The sequence below is a fragment of the Oxyura jamaicensis genome, chromosome 15 (assembly GCF_011077185.1).
Source record: "Oxyura jamaicensis isolate SHBP4307 breed ruddy duck chromosome 15, BPBGC_Ojam_1.0, whole genome shotgun sequence".
Lineage (NCBI taxonomy): Eukaryota > Metazoa > Chordata > Aves > Anseriformes > Anatidae > Oxyura > Oxyura jamaicensis.
Window position 1 is genome coordinate 7,320,543 of NC_048907.1, and position 20,075 is coordinate 7,340,617.

Sequence of the window (20,075 nt, forward strand, 5' to 3'; positions counted from 1 at the left end):
GTGGGGGGAGGAGGATGAAAACCTTTTGCATTTTGAAATGAAATTGCTTCTAAGCCAGGTTCTCTGAAGGCTTGTTTCACCTAGGAAGTCACTTACCCATCCATCTGGCACCTTTCTACCATAAAGAGTACTCTGAAGTTTAGACGGGTGTATCAGAGTAAAATAATAGTTACATTGTTTATCATTATTTCAGATAGATTGTTTATGTGCATGAATATACATATAGTTATGAATATAGGTTTTTTATGCTGAAAATAAAAAATCAAAACCACAAATACTGGGTTTTGTTTGGCAACAAATTTCTGAAATCCAGTCTACTTTTGAAAGTCTGTTTTCATAGATAAAGATATGAGACTATTCAGACAAAATATATTGATAATGGCATATAATCACAAATAGTTGCACTGAATTTTAGGGAAAATAAAATTTAAAACTCTCTTTACTGACTGCGTACTTATCTCCAGTGATTTGCTCTGATAGGGTGAAATATGGGTGCCTGCTCAGGCTGTAAAATGATTTCTCTCTCATTCAGTGTGTGAATGAGCTTTTCTTCACACACGGAGGAGCTCTCGGGTACATCAGGGTCCCTCTGTAAGACTCATACTCCCAAGCCCTATCAATTTGCCATCTGTCCCTGCTGCTGCTGACCAATCTTGTTCAAGTGCTCCCCAATTGCATGAAATAGCAGAACCTTTGGACACTTGTCTTTGACATTTTATTAGTTCATCTTTACATGCTGCAGAAAATCTTATTTCTATTCCAGCTACTTTGCTTCTAGTACCATTGTGTGTTTTTTTTTTTTTTTTTCAGTCTCTTGTTTGTGGGCTGCCTCAGTGATTACATTAGAATGCTTGTGTTAGCAGTTTTCTAGAGGGTGAAGAATACTGCTCTGTACAACTTCAACCTTTGTTCGGCTGACATGTTACGTTGGAACATAGATTTGGAAAGCAGTTTGTGCCTTCCCAAGACAAGATTCTAATAAGCAAAGTGCTGTGCTCTTAGGGATTTTTAAAACACTTGAATATTTCCAGGCTTTGCTCTGTTGTGCAAAAGCTATATAGCGTAGCAAGTATTTCATCCACAGCTCTGAATTTGCTGTGCAGAGACTTTCAGACTTGGTTGTACATCAGCTCTGCCCAAGCTATATGGATGTGGCTTTCTAGGGCCTCCAGCTTTGCTTTGCTTGGAATCAATAAAGGAGCTCTTTGATCTGAAACTACTCCAGGAAGGAATTACTATTTTCATATCCTTTTAGCCTGAGCACCATACACTGCTGAGTGATCTAAATTTTTTTATTAATCTACCTGCATATATATGTATATATATTAATAGGAGGGAATCTCTTCCTTCCACTTGAATAAGTTGCTGGTTGAAGGAGAACTAAAAATGGGCTTGTTTGACTTCAGGGCTTTTCATGAATCTGTGCCATCCTTGGGGGTGAAAGCACAGACCCAAGAAAGTGATCTAGTGCAGTATCTACCTTCAGGGAAGAACAATTACAGGTAAGTAATTTCCTATTCCTGTTTTGGAAATTGGATTTTCTTTTTATGATATACGCAGTAGATAAAATCTTCCATAAGAAAAGTGTTTTTTTTAAACGTTCAAGCACAGTAATTTAGAAGGCGTGTATGCATTTTGCTTTTCCACAGGTGCTTCACATGAGAACCTGTCAGTGTGCCAGAGTTACTCAGTGACATTTGAATTGTTTCTACATAAGGCTAGGCATTACTTTTCTTTTAGTTTACCTCTCTGTAGGAAAACTTATTTGCATCACTTAATTTTGAAGATGGTGGCCAGCTACTTTATGGCTAACGAACATTTCAAATATGGTTACATGTTTTTGTTAATATTTTAGGAACCAGCTAATGAAGATGTGCGGGAAAAACCATGCAAAGAAGTAGCTAAGGTTCCTACTAATGAGTACTCTTTCAATCCAAAGGTAAGACTACGTAGTTTAATTACTGTTGAAGTTTTGATTCAGGATCAAGTTAAAGAAGCCAACAGACAGACAGAATGTTTACAATATATACATAAGTGTTTACTGTATTAAAGGCTTAAAGCCTTACTGTACAGAAGGAACCAGCATTTTTGCTGACTGATGAACATATCGTAGGTTTTATCTAGTAAAATGATTGCTAATGAGTGAGATAAGTTTATGGTGTAATTTGATAAAAATAATATTCAGAAAATTCAGTTTAGTGGTGCTAGTTATTCCATTCATCAACTCTGGAAGGCCAGCCTTCAAACTATACAACAGTTTAGCACAGAAATGACTAACATATTCACAATGGCTGGTTAAGCATTTTGTTTTTTGAAGGACGTAGGTCAGTATTGCACATCCTTATATCTCAAAAACCTGTAGGTGAAAGGGATGTTGGTCATCTCTATTTCCTTTTCTGGAAATTTATTTTTCTGGGCACCCTAGGACAACTTCCTTTGGGCAGTTTTGTGCATCTAGGAATACCTTAGGCCGCCCCTCAGGTTGTGCACACCAATATTACCCTTCCCAGTATATGGCAATTCAGCCATGCACTCCTTGCAAGTTGGATGCTGCCTCAGCTCATATTTTATTAGCTTAACTAACACATGCAAAAGCAATGAATGCACACAGCATGTGATCATCATTCTATGAAATTGATGCAGCTGTTCTCTGGAAGCCCCAAGGATACTTCTAAGCCATGGCTATTTCAACAACAAATGTAAGCTTTTATCTCCTATATATTTCAATTGCATAGATGCTCAGAAGAAAACATGTTGCACGCATTTGAACAATGTACTAAGTAGATGATTTTAATTCCCTTGTGTGAAATTGCTGACCTTGTGTATGCACTCCTTTTAAAAATAAATAAATAAAAAAGAAATCATTATGTTCTATGCTCCAAAAGCAGCCACATCTGTGAAACTTTTCATATTGCTTTCATCTTTTTGTTTTGCTTTTGTTTGTTTAAAAATGCCCATCTCCTTATTTTGAGTCTAAAAATTTTCTTGGATTGGAACTTCTAAAATATTTCTCTCTCATGTATACTTTTTGTGGTTTGCATAAACAGTCACAGCAGTCATTCCCTTAGTCTAGGCAATTGAACAGTCTCTTCTTGTCTGATAGTTTAATGAATCTCACAGGTCCTTAACTGCTTGTAAGGCTTCTGTTAAATCCAAAGTCAGCCAATGAGTTAAAACCTGTTGAAACACACGTGCCTACACAGACATATAAGATTTGTTTACATGCTTATGAAGTGTCCTAATGCTGTCCTAATTTTCTGACTGTTTCAGACAATATTTAGTGATTTAAGATGAACTCTGAGACTGCACATACCTTATCTGTGCTGAGCTCTTATTAATACCTTAATGTTAACTATTAACTTTATCACTTTCAGTCTGATACACCGGAATCAGTGAAGAGACTCGCCTCATTTAGAGAAACAGGAAAGGAGCTGAGGACTCTTAGTAAAGCTTTAGCTCAGTCAAGGTAAGGGAATCCAGAGCACATAGAAATGGACCAGTCAAGACTAAAAGAATTGTTGGTTCTGCAATGGCAGCAGTGTGATTATAGGCAAAATAATCAACTGTACTAACAGCTTAGGACAAGATGGCTTAATTTTCTCTTTATGGGCTTTTGTGTATACTCAAAATTTTGTCTTTGGTGCATGAGGAACGATTGATAGCTCTGTTTATAATACTACATTGTTTAAGTGTTCATTATGAAGGCGTTTGCTATTTCTTTGCAGTTTTTTGCATAAAACATCATTGTGCCAAGATCTGGTAATCAAAGTAGTCAGAAATGAGCAAAGGTGTCCACTGTGGTGGAAAATACAGTGGTAGACATTCTCACTTCGAACAGAAATACCTGCAGAGACTCTTTTGGAATATTCCATCTTGAGTCTCAGGAAGATGCTGACTTGGTATGAACAGACTCTTGTGCTCCTTAGCTGATGAGAACGGAGATGTTTTAATCAGATGTAAATCTGGGACCCTATATAGCCTTCAGGCAACTGTGTTTGGACAACAACCATTATTTGATTTAGGGGGTTGGCCACAGAAATTGGTTGGGCATGCTTGCTTTTCCTGGAATGTATCTTCTATTTCCACTGTCAGAGATATAGTAAGCTGTCTCTGTGGGGCAATTCTTATGGTCCCATTAAAAACAAAACAAAAAAAAACCACAGTGACGCCTATTGGTCATAGGCTTTAGCAAAGAGTGGTTTCCAATTTAGGTACTCATACTTTTAAATGCACTTATGCTGTGTTGACACCTGTGTTTCAGTATTGTCGCTATAGCTGCTGCTTAAGTTGATGAGACTGAGGCTTCAATATGCTGTTCTGTTTCAATCATACATTCTGATTGCACTCCAAACCTGCCTACAGAAACCATTTGCTGTATTTGCTAAGTATTAGCTTAAGTAATTGCTAAACTGTTTAAGTCTTGCAGTACGTGACTCCAGAGTTTTCTATATTTTCCTGGAACCTTCCAGCTTTCTTGATGTGAGTATTAATCTAAGAAACAAGAATCATTTGCAACTGAAACAGCAAGCAGTAGTACAAAAAGGTGATTTACATCTGGCAAGGTTTAGTTACAGCCTGCTGCAAATAAAACTGAAAAATTGCTGCTGCCAGCCCCAGCAAGGTACAGCTTACAGGAGTGTTTACCAGGTTTGTAGACTTTAAGCCTTTGAAGAACATTCACTAGATAAAAATAGTTGAATCAAAGCAAACAGCAATAAGACAGAAATTTATATGAAAACTTAATAATTTAATTGGTTAAATCCAAGGAAGTTTGCCAGTCGAGAGAACACGTGATATTGAATCTTCATAATATGTTAAAGACTGTTTGACTGAGATTGTAATGGTACAGAATTCAAGGAAGTTAGAGAAAAGTAGCTTCTTGGCATGTGCTACTCTAGAAGAATCACAACTTTACTTTTCACAATGTAGTGTTTATAAGTATTTCCAAATGTTTACATTGTATACTATAAACACTTTTATTAAACTGTATACTAGTTACTCATCATAATGTTAAATTTCACATTCTTCCCTTTTATCTTTTATTTTACTCCTTTCATTTATTTTGTTAATTTACTTTTTGTGAATTTTCCCTTTGTCAATTTGACAAGAAGGTGATAAACCATAAAATAATAAATGTTGCATACTTTGAAAGTTGAATAGGCCATTTTAGTAAAGGATGGATTGGTTTTGCTGTAAATGCAGCGTTAATTATGTTTGTCTGCCTTCATTGCTAACTATTAGTGGCATTGTCTCTTTGAAGTCAAGTTAAAATTCTTTTGATGAAAAGCTGACAGAGGTCAGTTTCTTGATTTGTGATTTGCAGGTGCTTGCAGCTTGCTTTCGGATGTTTTACATCCTTTAATTTTGAATGACTAGGATAAAAAATACTTAAAATGTTTTGTAGGATGAAATTTACCATCACCCGTGATATGAAAAGGCTTGATTTTTAAGTCTGATGCAACTGATTTGCCAGGCATTTGGATGAAGCTAATTGAACCATTCATCTCATTGTAATTTACAGTTCAAAGGAATTGTGTCATTTTGCTAGTAGGTTAACCTGAGTGGGCCTTGGTTTGTTACTTGTTGGGAAACATTTTGAAATGTCAGTGAGAGCTACGTAGTATTTTTGCTTACCTTGACCAACATAGAGATGTTTAGGATCAACTGAGCTTTTCCACGTCGTTGCAATTCTCTCCAAGTAAGTACTGAGTGAGGTTCTAATTATATAATTGTAGAGACATACAAAATTAAACTTGATTTTGTATCTACAACTTCTTCAGCATATGAGAGTGAATAACGGACAATCAATATAGGGCTGTTTTTGTAGAACCTGGTGTTTTGAGCTCTCGATGAAGAGTACTGAATCTGAAGGATTCAGTGGCAAGAAAAAACATGGTTTTCCAAGGTGGCTCTTCTTTGTGCTAAGAAGCTCCATGTAGGACAAGTGGTACAAACTGCAGCTGGACATGATTTGTTCATTCCAGAAGGAGAAAAAAGTAGATTGCCTCTCCACACTTCCTGCACCCTCTGCTCCCTCTTTCTACATTACAGTATTGTGGTGAGTGCTCTATAGGGAGGTCAGAAACTGGGAGTGGGGGTATCAAGATGGTGATCCTAACTCCTGCTGAGCAGCTCTTTACATACCTTTGTGCAAATATTTGACCTCACTGCACCTCTATCAAGTAAATTGGAATCGGAAACAATGCAATGTATCTGAACTAAACTTACTGCATAAATATATAGCTTTTAAGTTAGCATGGATAGCAGAGTGTGAATGAAAATTGCTTTTTTTAACATGTAGGGATTTCTTTAACCATTTTTATTTACATTCTTTATTTTTAGTCTTATTACCATTATCTTACGCTTTCAGGGATGTTAGCTTGAAAACTTGTATGATGCCTAGCACTCAGGGCATGCAAGTATTGTCTTAAGTCATCTCCACAGCTCTGATGGATATTAGGTAGATGATTATTACTCTGATAGGTCATAGGAAAAAATCAAGTTGTGGATGTAAGATTATCGCTGGAACAATTGTGACTGGAACTTGGGTGTCTCAGGTAAGTAAACACTTGAGTTATTCTTCTAGACTTCAGTGTTGTCTCTATTTCTCTGATTCTTTTTCAAAATTGAGCCACTAAATCAGAAGCTCCAGGGAAAGACTTTTTAAGAGATCCAGTCCATCACTCTGGGTGAGTGCAGTTGTTTCCTATAATAGATGAAGTGTTTAGTATAGCCTACTTTTAACTCAAGACATATGCTTCACATAATCATAAATGCAGATTCACCTTCAGCTGGATGCTTAATGGTAATGTAATCTGCAAAATTATGTTAAATGCAGACTTTTAATGATGCGAATAGATTTGATCCTAATGTATTTTGATGTTAAGTTTTCTGAGTGATTAAAAAAAAAGGTTTTTAGTCTTTTATCACTTCTCACCTCTAGAAGCCAATACAGCCAAAAGGACAGAGAAGTTCTTATTCCTTTATGCACATTATCAGCAGAACTGTCTGTTAAGTCCTGATCAGTCATACCTCTACCACGCCCACAGAGAGCAGAAATGTTGGGCAACTGTTCCTAAACATCTAATTTGGCCCACAGAATGTTTTTTTTACTGCTGGTGCAGAAAATGGAAAGACCCCAACTCCATTTTAATATCCCAAGCATAATTTGGTGTGTTGACAGGTAAGAAAAAAATATAGATGTTAAAGCATCTCCAACTCCTCCGTGTTTTTCTAGTTCCAAAAACTTAATTTTCAGTTATGTGCAATACTGGCTTCATGTAATTTCAAATGCCTGAGTGGGATCTATTCCTGTCCACTGGTTTTCCATCACCATTGAAATGTAGGTGGAACAAAAAGCAAAAGAAGACCTTAATCTTGTGTTACTGCACAAGTAAATTTATATTTACTTTTTACATTGACAGCACAGTGCGGTGCCTTCACACTGATGGCTAGCAAAGTTCCACTATACTTCTCTCTCAATCCTCTTCCTCAAAGGAAGAGGGGGAGAAAATAAAATGAAAAAGAGCTTGAGTGTTGAGATAAGGATAGGGAGATCACTCACCATTTACTATCACAGACAAAACAGACTGAACATACAGAGATTAACTTACTGCCTATCACTAACAGACTAGAGCAGTGAGAAACTAAAGGCAAACTAAAAACATCCTCCCATCCACCCTGTTCTACCTCCTTCCCTGAGTGATGCAAGGGAACAGGGAATGGGGATTACAACCAGTCTGTAACACTTCATCATCTGCTGCTCCTTCACGGTCACTCTCTGCCCCTGCTCCAACGTGGGGTCCCTTCGCACAGGATGCCATCCTTCCCTAGCTGGTCCTATGTGAGCTTCCCACAGGCAGCAACTCTTGAACTGCACCAGTATGAGTCTGTACTATGGGGTTGATCCTTCAGAAGCAGACTGCTCCAGCATGGGTCCCACACAGGCTGCAGCTCCCCCAAGACCTCCTGCTCCTGCAGGGCCTCTTCTCCACAGGCAGCAGCTCCAGCCCAGGGCCTGCTTGGCCGGGGGCTCTCTATGGGCCGCAGCCTCCTCCAGGTCCCATCCAACTGTTCCACCGGGGGCTCCTCCATGGGCTGCAACATGGAGATCTGCTCCATGTGGGACCCATGGGCTGCCGGGGGGCAGCCTGCTCCACCAGGGGCCTCTCCAGGGGCTACAGAGGAACTTCTGCCCCAGCACCTGGAGCACCTTCTGCCCTCCTTCTGCACTACCCTTGGTGTCTGTAGGGTTGTTTCTCTCTCTGTTTTCTCACTCCTTTCTATCTTCATGCTGTTGCACAGCAGTTTTGTTTGTTTGTTTTTCCTTTTCCTTTCTTAAATGTGCTCTCACAGAGGCACAAGAAGCTTTGCTCAATGGCTCCACCCTGGCCATTAGCAAGTCCCTTTTGGAGCTGGCTGGGACTGGCTCTTACCTAACACGGGGCAGCTCCTGGGCTCTTCTCACAGAGCTCACCCCTCAGCACCCCTGCTACAAAAACTTTGCCATGTAAACCCACTCCACACAGTAAATGATAAATTTACACATTTGGGTTTTGGTTGTCCTGCTTTTTGAAGATCAGAAATCTAGCTTGGTCAGTGCCTAATCAGAGGTTCTTAGCAAGCTCCTGTGAAATGTGCTTGCATACTGCTGTGTAGGCAATGGTCACTTGTTTCTTGAGACCATTTGTTGTCTGAATACATGTTCAAATGAAGTTTGCCTGTCATTTTGTGTAATACCGCACATTCTTTACATTGTAATCCCAGTGGTGATCCTGCAGCACATCTAATATAGTTTATTCTATTTACTGTGGAAATTAAGTCACAAATCCTATGTGCCTTATATTATTTAAGAAGTGAAATATGATGTGAACTACAATGGCTGTGGAGAAATCAGGGAAACTGATTTTTAAGATGTAGACTTGCATCTTCTAATGCTTTCTAAAATATGCAGTAGCCAAATGATGTGATATACAGAAATATATCCAACATACTTTATATCTGGAAATCAAGAGTAAGTGATAACTTTTTTTTAAAAAAAATATTATTAATATTCTGTTGTATAAGCCTGGATATTCCTCGACTGTTGCTGTATGACCTTTTAACAATGAAAATGTGCTAGCCATTCATCTTGAGTGTTTGTACAATGCTGCTTTAACTAAATCTGCATGTAGGATAAAAAGAACTGTAAGAAAAGCAAGGAGATGAAACCAGCAGACTTTTTAACCAAATATTGAGATATAGAGTTTCAGGAAAAGATAATTTCAAGTGAGAATTACTGTACTGATGGCTTGGACCAAAGAGCATGTCAGCAATACTTAGTAACAAATTCAGACTACAGAAAAGGAGCTATTTTCTGGGGGGGAAGCAGAGTGGAAAATGCACAAAGGAAGAAAACTGGAGTGTAAATCATTAGGACAGCAACTTTTTATTTCAATGAAAGCAGTCAGGCTAGCGGAGCAGAATGCTAATACATACTACAGGGAGTCAGTGAATACAAATGACCTTTGTGGATTTTTTTTGCTGCCTTTCCTTATGATTGAAAAGGAACAGCGAGCAGTTGTCTTAATTGGATGTTAATTGATACATATTCATGGAAAGTAATGTCTGTGATCTTGCAGCTTGTTTGTATTAACGAGTATAATGGAACAAACTGTGAGGAAGTTTTTAGGAATAATGATCACAGTGACATAGCATAGTAGTATGAATTTTAGAATTAACTCAAAAATGTTTGAAGTAGTTACCAGAACAGACTTAAATGCATTCATAACGCTTTAATATTCTACTTCAAACATTAAAAAACATGAAGTGCAGATAAGCCATATAATTATGAACTCATACCTCCTCTTAGTAATATTCTCTTTAAGTATAAGATGATCTTCATGATGATATACAAGAGGATGATGACAACGCAGAGGTTGTTCAGACTGTCATCTTTCATAAATATCAGTCTCTGGTCCTAAGCAGAAAGTCTTACCAGTGCTTTCCGGCTAATGAGTTGTACCAAATCACTTTAGGGTGGTATTGGAGAGCTGGCAGCTTACCATTTTAACTAAACTACAAGTAAAAATAAAGGAAGGAATTGCGTGTCGTTTTGTAGCATAAAAAGATCTGTTTGGGAAATCTGTAGATAATGGTAATTCTTCTTTGGGGATCAATGCATCTTAGTTCCAGTGGAGGCTGCACATGTAGACACAAAGAAGTCCTGAGTTACTTGGCTCAGCATTTCTCATTGTCTGATTCAGTGGGTGGGATACAGTATGGCAGAAAAGATGACACTTATCTGTGACACTAGGACAGGTTGCCCGTGAACACCTCCAGGAAAGGGGCATCTGCAGCTTCTCTGGGCAACCTGTTGAGCACCTCACTGCTCTCAGAGTAAAGAATTTCCTCCTAACATATGGTCTAAATCTGACGTCTCTTAGTTTAAAACTGTTCCCCTTGTCCTATCACTATCTGCCTGTGTAAAAAGTCACTCTCCATCTTTTTTATAAGCCCCCTTTTAAGTACTGGGAAGCCTTGATAAGGTCAACTCTGAGCATTCTCTTCTCTAGGCTGAGCGTCCAGCTCTCTTTCTTCATAGGAGAGGTGTTCTAGTCTTGTAGCCCTCCTCTGGACCTGCTCTATAAGGTAAAGTCCACATCCTTCTTGTGCTGGGGGCCCCAGCTCTGGACACAGCACTCCAGGTGGGGCCTCATGAAGGCAGAGTGGCAGGGGTCAGTCATCTCCCATGACCTGCTGCCCACCCCTCTGTTGATGCAGCCCAGGATGCAGTTGTTCTGAGCTGCCAGCACACTCTGCTGGCTCATGTTGAGCTTTTTGTCTCCCCAAACCCTCAAGTCCTTTTCAGCAGGGCTGCTCTCCGTGAGTTCTTCACTTGGACTTGCTGAACCTCATTAGGTTCCCATGGGCCCACTTCTCCAGCCTGTCCTTTTGGAGGGCATCCCTTCCTTCTGTTGTATTCACTGCACCACTCAGCTTGGTGTCATCTGCACATTTGCTGAGGGTGCACTCAATCGCAGCCTGTCACTGATAAGACATTGAAATATCTTTAGCTTTGATCTAATGATTATATTTTCATTTCTACAAGAGGAAATATTCTATTGCTATTTTTTACTAAGACAAGGAAAACTGAAGAAGTACAGCCACTTTGAAATGACATTCAGCTTTGAATGAGATACTTTTTTATTGCTTTGTTGCAATGACATCTGTAAATGTGATCCAGAAATAATGTTAAGTAATCCACAGCTGCATGAGATGTATTGTATGAGAACCAAGAAAGTAGAGGTCTTCGTAACTAATCATAAATTGTAGCAAAATGTCGGAACGCTTACACAGCAAAAAAAATTACCAAAGCATTGGAGGCTTGTAGTCACTAATACAAAATAAAAGCAGGCAGCCATAAATCACTTCTGTGAGCTAACTCAGCCAGAAAGACCATGCAAGTGTGCTGGAAATACTCATTATTAAACATCACCACAAAAAAGAGAGCTTAAATATATTGCTTAAAATGAGACTAATTGAAAATATTATCTTTGTGTAAAAAGGAAGCACAAAATGTGAGAGCAACTGGAAACAAAACCCAACAGAATGTGTTACAAAGGAAACATCTCAATTCCATTAAGGAGACAAATGTTTTATCGTTTTTCTTGTTTCTGCCTCAGTTAAGTCCTTCTGATAAACGGATTGCCAGGATATTGGTAATTATATTCACTGACCCCCAAAAGAGGTAGAAATACAGTTTTTTTGGATGCCAAGAAAGGTGAGAAGAGGGATAATGTTTTTGAAAGTCTCTTTTCACCTAAGCTCTACAAATGGGGCAGGCTGCCAGACTGCTGTCCTTGTCTTCCTCTTCCCTGCACGAACTGATTAATACATCCCAGTTCCGCTCCTTGGCAAGGCTGAGGATATACACTGAGGTGCACAGTGATAGAGTAGCCTGTTAGAAGGTCATTGTACTGGTGGATTTGCAGTTTAAATACCTGACTGTAGGCATGGGCCTGAATTTATTTCATCTAGAATGAGACATTTACCTGAGCTTTCTGAATTAGAAGCCCAGTCCCCCCTAGACTACTTTTGCCATTGGATAGAAATAGATGTATTGAAGGATGATTCTGATCCTATGTTAACTTAAAGTCTGCCTTCAACTTGGGAGGAAGATACACATTGTAGACGAAATTAAATGAGTTTAGACTAAATAGTTACTTCTCATGAAACAGAGCTACATCTTGAAAAACAGAAGTATTATTTTAGATTTAGCCTAACAAGGCTGACCAAACTCCGTGGAAAAGGAAGCAGAGGTGATGCGACTGCTTTGCCAGGGTACTCTAGCTCACTTTTGGCAAGGAAAATGGGAGAGGAAAAAATGTGTTTACTTCATTAAGTATGCCTATTTTCATTAAATTGAAGCACTTCTATTATCACAAATTGCAGGTGTTTTCTATGGCTTCCAGCTATACCAGTAAGATAGCTTGCGGTTATGATATGTAGTATCAGGAAAAAAATTGAAGAAAATGGACCTTATATTTGTCAATGTAAAAGGACAAGAACTGCACGTGTGGTGATTTTTCTAAGCAGAGGTACCCATGTAAAAATGACACGTTGTGGTCATCCTTAGTCAGTGATGCCTAGGAACCGACAGCTTTGAGCTACAAGCCCAAAGGGAAGGAGTTCGTGCCATTTTGTGAGCCACTCAAGCCTTTACTTGAAAAATGGATGTGCCAAGCCGCTGTAGACGTATTGCATTTCCTATAGTTTGAAGAAAATTGGCTCCCCTGCCTCTGTTCCAGTAGTGTTAGTTGAATAAAACTAAATGTCAAAGTGTTGGCAATTCTGCAGTATTCCAGTGGCTGATTTTTATGTTTTAAATTAGAAACTGCATGTTTCTTTAAAATGGTTCACGTTTCCTGAAGGCAGATCTCTAAAAGTCAGTCTGCTGTAAGCTCAGGCTCTACTAATGCATTCTTTATGCCCACAACAGCAATTAGACTGACATACCCCAAGAGCTGTTTCGGCTACTTCTCTTCCTGCTAGTGGCTTTGTAACTAGCTGTCTTTGGATACTTTTTAATACAAAGCCACTTCAATTTTGTGACTGAAAAGGTAGCTACTGCGGGAAGACTTTTAAAGGCAAGAAATGAGTTGGGTTTGGAATTTTGGTTATGAATCTTGACTGTCCTTACCTGTGAATCTATACCAACCCTGTTTTAATATATATAGGCAAAGAAAACTTCAGTGGAGATTCTGATATATTGGCATTCATTAATGTGTATGGCTTACTAAATGATTCAGTGGAGCGTGTGAGAGTGGAGAGGAGACCGTAGTTACAAACCAAAAAAGTCAGGCAGAACTAACTGAGAAGGTGCAATGTCTATCTGCCAATATTAGTTTCCAGCGTACTTAATACTTCCTAATGTCAGTTGCTTGGAAACCAGTGTTGTGTGCCCTTTTGCTGCTTGGCAGAAATCACTCTAATTGGCGTGTTTCTAGCACTGTCACTGCTGGCAGTTTGCAGCATTTTTTTTTCCAGAAGCAAAAATTTTCTTTACATGAGTGATGGCTCACATTAATTAGACAGCAGTCATGGCCAAAGACATCCATTTAAGTGCATGGATGTATGAATCATTATCTCTATCATCAATCACTGGAAAGACTGCTATTCTCATCAACATTTCTGTCTTTCCAGGCTGTTCATTTGAGTCTCAATCTCCTTTCTTCTCATGCAAAAATATGTTTGTTATTTGAAAACGTGTAAGTGGAAATAGTTCATTGCGTATTAGGTTTTACTACCTAAACATGACAGTCTAATTCCTTGTATTGTGACAAAAAATGACACATTGTGACTGAATGTTTGAACAAAGCTACCACTTAAAATGGGTTTTCCATTATTTAGTAGTAAATGTCATTGTTCTGTGAATACCTTTGTGCGGTAAGGTACGATGCTAGATTGTGAGGAGTAGATTCTACTTTCATGTGAATATCCTGAACCAACAGTATTTCTAAGAGGGTCGGGACCTCATTGGAGTTCCACTTAAGAAGAAGCAAGTTTTTATGGGTAACATGAACTTAAAGTTGTTATTGTACATTCTTACAGGAGGGAAAAAAAAAAAAAAGGTAAGCCTAAAAGTCTTCAGATGACTTTTTTTCCCCTTTCTTTCTGAAGTTTAATTGTTTCCCCAAAGCTTTTGGGAGAAGAATTTGAAGCAAAGCCTCAAAATTGGCAAATTTTTCTTCCCTTCATCAGTACAAAGCTATCTTCTCTGTGCTGCTCTGTAATTACTTCCCCCACTGACCTTAGTTTATGTACTTCTCCAGAGACACCAGGAGCTGGAACCCTAGATGTACCTGCACCCTGCATGCAACTTTTCCATCACCAAAATCAGCAAGAATAGAATTTACAGCACACTGCACCTGGAGAAGGGCTTGTATATACTTCCAGAAGTGGTGGTTGCATGTTCTTGTGTTCTGGGGCTTCTTAAAAGTGAAATTGCTACCCTTCGTTCTTTCTAGGTTCAGAACACGTTCACATGTAAAAATAAGATCTTTTGTATATTACTTTATACCTCCAGGTAGCCAAACATATTTGTTTTGTTCCACATTAGAGAACCTTTCCTCACTTCACAGGGGAAGCAGCATTTTCATTTTATTTAATGTCTTTGTAGTTAATTGGAAACCACTCCAAATTACCTTTAAATGTATGATAATATATTAATATATTCACCTGGTCACACCTTTTATAGTAGTGTTATGTTGTTTTGACCAGAAGATCTTTATTTCTTCTTGCAGTCTGTGAACATACCACAAATTTATTCATGTTTTATTTTGTTTCATGACTTCATAGTCAGATTTTCATTTGAAAATATGCATCATCACTTTTATGCAGAGCCTTTTTTTTTTTTTTTTTTTTTTTTTTTTTTTAGCAAATACATTTGAGTACAGAGTATTGTACTCATCTTCAGGAGAATAAAACAGAAGTCTACATCTGAAATAATCTGGGTATTCCAGATTGTATCCATGCCTTCAACTGTTCAAGACAGATGTTGATATGGTACCACTTTAGTTCCTTGCCAGAATGGTTAATAGTTCAGTATGGTAAATGATAACATTTGTCTGAGTTTCTGTGGGTTGGTAACCACATTTAATAGATCTTAATGTAATTATAATCTGTTTTTTTTTTATCTGAATTTAAGAAGATCAGATGTATGAATATTTACCTATTAGTTTCTTACTGTGTGGTTACTCAACCATTAAGTAGGAGTAGTAAGCATTGTGTTCCTGGTTCTCTGTTGCTTCATATATGGTTGCATCTCTGTAATTTGGCTATAAACACTACCAAACCAGAATTCTTAATTAATTTACATTAGTATCTATATATTCATTGTGAATACTTGCAGGCTTTTTCTGCCCACGTGCTGAGACTTCAGGACATGACCTAAATGCCATGTAAACAGAGCTCACCACTTGTGGCTTTTGGTAATTTAAGAAGGGCGGTCGTGCAAGCACTTTTTAATAACTCTGAGTATACTTTAAGTGAAGAGTGCACTAATTCTCACCTTCAATGAGACTGTCTTACTTCTTTAAGGTCGCAAACGTGTAAAGCACTCTTAATAAATAACTTAGGGACATATAGGCATAGATACATATGCATTACCATACTGAATGTAAGGGCACTAAACAATTGAGTGGAATAGTCAGCAGCTCCAGTATTTACTGAGAATGGAACAGGTTCTCCACTGGTGTGAATTCATATCAGTGTTGACAGTTTACAACAAATGTGGAGTTTACTCTCCTGTAGTTCTGTGTGCTTTGTAAATGAGAACAGTACTGTGTCATAAGGGTTTCTTTTATCTCTGCACTTCCTGCTGTTTTACAGATACTATTTAAGCTTTACAGCACCTTGTCAGCCAGTTAGAGGACATATTAGAATTGCTTCAGCTATTAGGATGCAGCAACTGCTCAAATGAAGACTGATGTGTTATTGCACATGCACACCACCTAGTATTTTGGGGAACTGGAATGATTAAAACAAAGAAGTGTCCTATTCCAACTGGAACAGCTGTCAGGACAGTAACATTTAATCAGCTGAAATCTGATGAGAATGCAAGCGTTAACGCTTGTGCACCTGTAGAGATTGCTATGGGATTCTTAATGACTTCAGGTAGCCAGAACTTCCATCTCGTTATAAGTTCAAAAAGATGGACTGTCTGCTACCACAGTGCTGCCTAGGCTAAGGCATAGATTTTAAGTTTAATACACAAGAGTTTAATACACATGAACTGCTCTCACCACTTCCTTCTGTGGATATTTCTTTGAATTCTTCAGGATCTAGCTGCTCATCAGCCTCATTTGAGGGTTTTGATAGGATCACAGCTTATGTTGGCATGGCTGCAGATAATTCAAAGTTTTAATTAAGAAGACTTGTGCTGCTTTTTCAATTCATGGGTTCAGTCTGTAACATTCAGAATGCTGCATACAATTTAGCTGTCTTTACTGTAGCTTCCAAGTTACTGCTTCCTGTGCTGTTTTGTATAGATATGGGTTGTTGTATTACTTTTTCTGCTATAGAAATTTTTCACTCAGTATGCCTTTAAGTGGCAGTGTGCATAAAATTGCACTTGCTTTTCACTTGAGAAGCAATAGTTCTTACTGAATTTGTCACAACTGCTACAAGTTTAGCAGTTCCCAGCTGCCATTCACCTTGCAACACCCTCATCAGAATCTGGTCTTGTGCCCAAGGAGAGAAGCTTTTACTGGGTTTGTAGGGAGTTGTTGCAGTTGCAAATTGAAATGCTTTTATGAAATGAAAGGAAATGGCATTTAGAAAGCATGTGCTTTCAGTGGCTTTTAGAGTAATGCCACATTGGTTTTATTTATATTTGCAATTGGCTATAAGCCTCTGGAAGCGGCTGAATGCCTACTGTACAGTGTCTGGAGCAGGAGATGTTCTGTCATTAGCTTTATTGATGTGAAGGCTGTAACCATTAAGATAAGAAAATTATATAAGCTGTTTTATGAAACAGTGACTAACAATTTCCATGATCAGAGAAATGATGCATATGTAGTAATTGTTTGATAGATAAATAGTTATTTTCCTTACAGCTCACAACTCAATTTTTATTCTCCACGATTATAATGTGAGGCCTTAGAGGAAGAATCAAGCTGGTACATAGAGACTGCTGCTACTTTGCACCTCGGGGAATGGGATGGGGGAAGGCTAGCAGGAAGAATTAATGAGACTCAGGTGTCCCCAGTAACACCACCTGCTGCACTGAATACAGCTGCTTAATAGATGAGCAGCCACATGGTAATGCAACCTTCTGCCTTTCTTTCTAGCAAGTCTGTTCAGGCTGGAGTTACACCAGCTTATATGAGCAAGAACTTGGCATCACGTGTTCAGGAGTATAATATACATTTAGTAAATCACCTTCCACAGAACTTGTTTTTATGCAAAGTAAATGTGAGGTGGTTGTTAACTGTAAATCTTGATTTTCTGGGACAAATAGATCCTTAGTATGATTCCTTTGAATTTAGTGAAGATGAGCAGTGCACTTAAATAAGATATATTTAAACAGAATGTAGAAAACCTGGAAAATATCTAGCTTGTTTTTACCCTAATGGCAAGGTTTCTGGTATTATTATTAGTATAGCTTCTTAATGTTAGTCTAGCACCTAAATTATGGTTAAGATAAATATGTGATACCCTTTTGTTTTTGTGAGTAATTTCTTGCACAAAGAAAGGTACCAAGAATCACATATCAGCAGTAGAAGTTCAACTCCCTGATACTTTAATGGCTTTGTATTACAATTAACAGATCACCTTTAGTCCCTAATGAGTAAATTGAAGAGTAAATTAATAAGTACATAATTGTACTAAACTTGTAACAAGTTTTCTTTATGTGTAATACACTACTGGGCCATTCCTTTGTGCATGTCATTGATGCTTATATACAATAACTTCCTGTTGAAAAAATTAAGTATTCAATGGTACATTATCACTGCTCAGGAAACTCCTTTAATTTTCATACTGACAAAGATATTAACTTAAAAAATAAGACGTCCTTTTATCTAAAACAGTTGAAAATCTGTGTTGTGACTACAGCTGACTGATATTTACTTTAATAAATGTATGCCAAATTTTATCCTGATTGTATTTTAATGAATGATGCTCGCCTACTCGTCAAATAGGCAACATAGCTAAATTTATGAAGTCATTGTACAAACAGGGTATCCTGATGCCAGAACTGAAATGCAGACGTATATGATGTCCTGTTTCAGCAATACACTATAAATCTACAGTGCAGAAAAGTACACTTGCCACCTCTATATTTTAAGCTTGGGTTTATTTTAACGTTTTCCTAAAAAGAGTCCATGAACCTTCAGAGTAATTTTCAAATATGCCAGAAATAATCCTATGGAGTTACAAGAGGGCTTTACTTAGAGACTGTAGAGCTACTTTTTGTGATACCTGAGACTTCAAGGAAGTCACAGACTCATAAGCATGCATAACTTTTCTTGTTCCTATTGGTATATGAGAGCGATCATTGACTTTGGCATACATATATTAAAGTCTTTTATATTAGATAAGCATTAAGAAATTATACAGATTCCACTTTGCCACTTATACATCTTTCTCCAGTAGTATTGGTTACAGCTGTTAATGTAAAAAGAAACAAATCCCTTTCTAGTTTATAATTATATATCTTTACCAGTTATCTTTGTTTCATGAAATAACTTTATTGTTCCCTTGTTCCGTATTTGTAGTAGTATAATACACAGGTACAGCAGTGGTTTTGATCTTTAAGAGGGAATACTTATATTAATTACTGTGTGCAATAATATAGAACAAGCACTCTGGAGGGGAAAAAATCTTTTAACATATAAGTATCTTGATGGCTGGGAGAAAAGAGAGCACAAGAACTACTGGAAAAGATCAGAAAGCAGGAGTTTGCAGTTATTAAACCTTTTCTAGTATTCCGAGAGGTGTCTGTTATACAAAAGACTGGGTTCTTATGGAAGAAAAAAGACAATCCAGTCTGACAAAGCTCTGAAATCCTCATGTTTTCTTGCATGCAGTATTTCTTGTCAGGGACATTTTATTGTCTCATTTTATTTTATCTTTTAGCATAGAAATATCTAGCAGGTGGGTTGCTATCTATCTGAAAATGAAAGGTGTTCAGACTTGCATTTGTGATTGCTGGACTTAAAAATAATGTTTACAAAACCCAGGTCCAAAACCATTAAATTGTGCAAGTGGTTTTTCATCAAGGGAAGCAAGGAGGGAGTAAACGGTTCCACTTGAGAATTAGTTAATTCAGTGCCTGAAATGTGTACCGTGTATGATCTTCAGGTGCTTTAATGCATCTCTGTTAATAAAAGGAGGAGAGGGGGGGAGTATTACTTATCAGTAAAAGAAACAAGACCCAGCTAGATTGTTTCTGAAAGAATCAATACTGCCTGATGACACTTAATTCAAAAGCCAGCAATGCCTTAATTTAAAGGGCCCCATCCTATGCTTGAATGGCATGCTCTTGTCTGACTTAGATCATCTGCTACATTCTAGGTAACACGTTAATAAGTGGTGGTCTGCCATACGCCTTTCCCTCCCCAGCTCACCTTTTCTTTTTTTGTCTCTGTTATCATCCTCCAGGGAGTGTATTATGGTTTCTTCATTTCCTTCTCTTGCAGTAATACCCTTCCTGTTGTCTTCAGCTCACTTACTGCCTTCTCTGGCAGCTTCCCTTTGATTAGCAATTCAGCCTTCTGACAGCAAGTGGAATTTAGCAGCTAACAGGTAGCTTCAGGGTACTGCCTGTCAGCTGCTGACAACTGAGTTAAGACAGTGAGGGGTCCAGTGGTCAATTGGCTGCTGTAAATTAGAATGAGTCAGGTAGATTTTAAATCAAGTAGTGGGCACAGTGGTGTCCTGAGTTCAGTAGTTAACCTCCAACATTGGATAGTTAACCTGTGCTGAAAGAGATAATGGAAAGATCTCCCAGATCATAATTGTTGTCCTCTATCATATTGGAGAAACAAATACTGATGTTGAATATATAAGAATGTGAAATCTGTCAAAAGTGC

At 38.0% G+C, this 20,075-nt stretch overlaps 1 protein-coding gene across 1 annotated transcript in view; it reads left to right on the forward strand.

Moving 5' to 3' along the window:
• CCDC60 (coiled-coil domain containing 60) overlaps window positions 1–20,075 on the forward strand; it is a 59,391-nt gene that overhangs the window by 18,161 nt on the left and 21,155 nt on the right. The window contains 2 exon segments of the mRNA XM_035340406.1: window positions 1,856–1,939; window positions 3,375–3,466. Coding sequence (XP_035196297.1) covers window positions 1,856–1,939; window positions 3,375–3,466 — 176 coding nt within the window.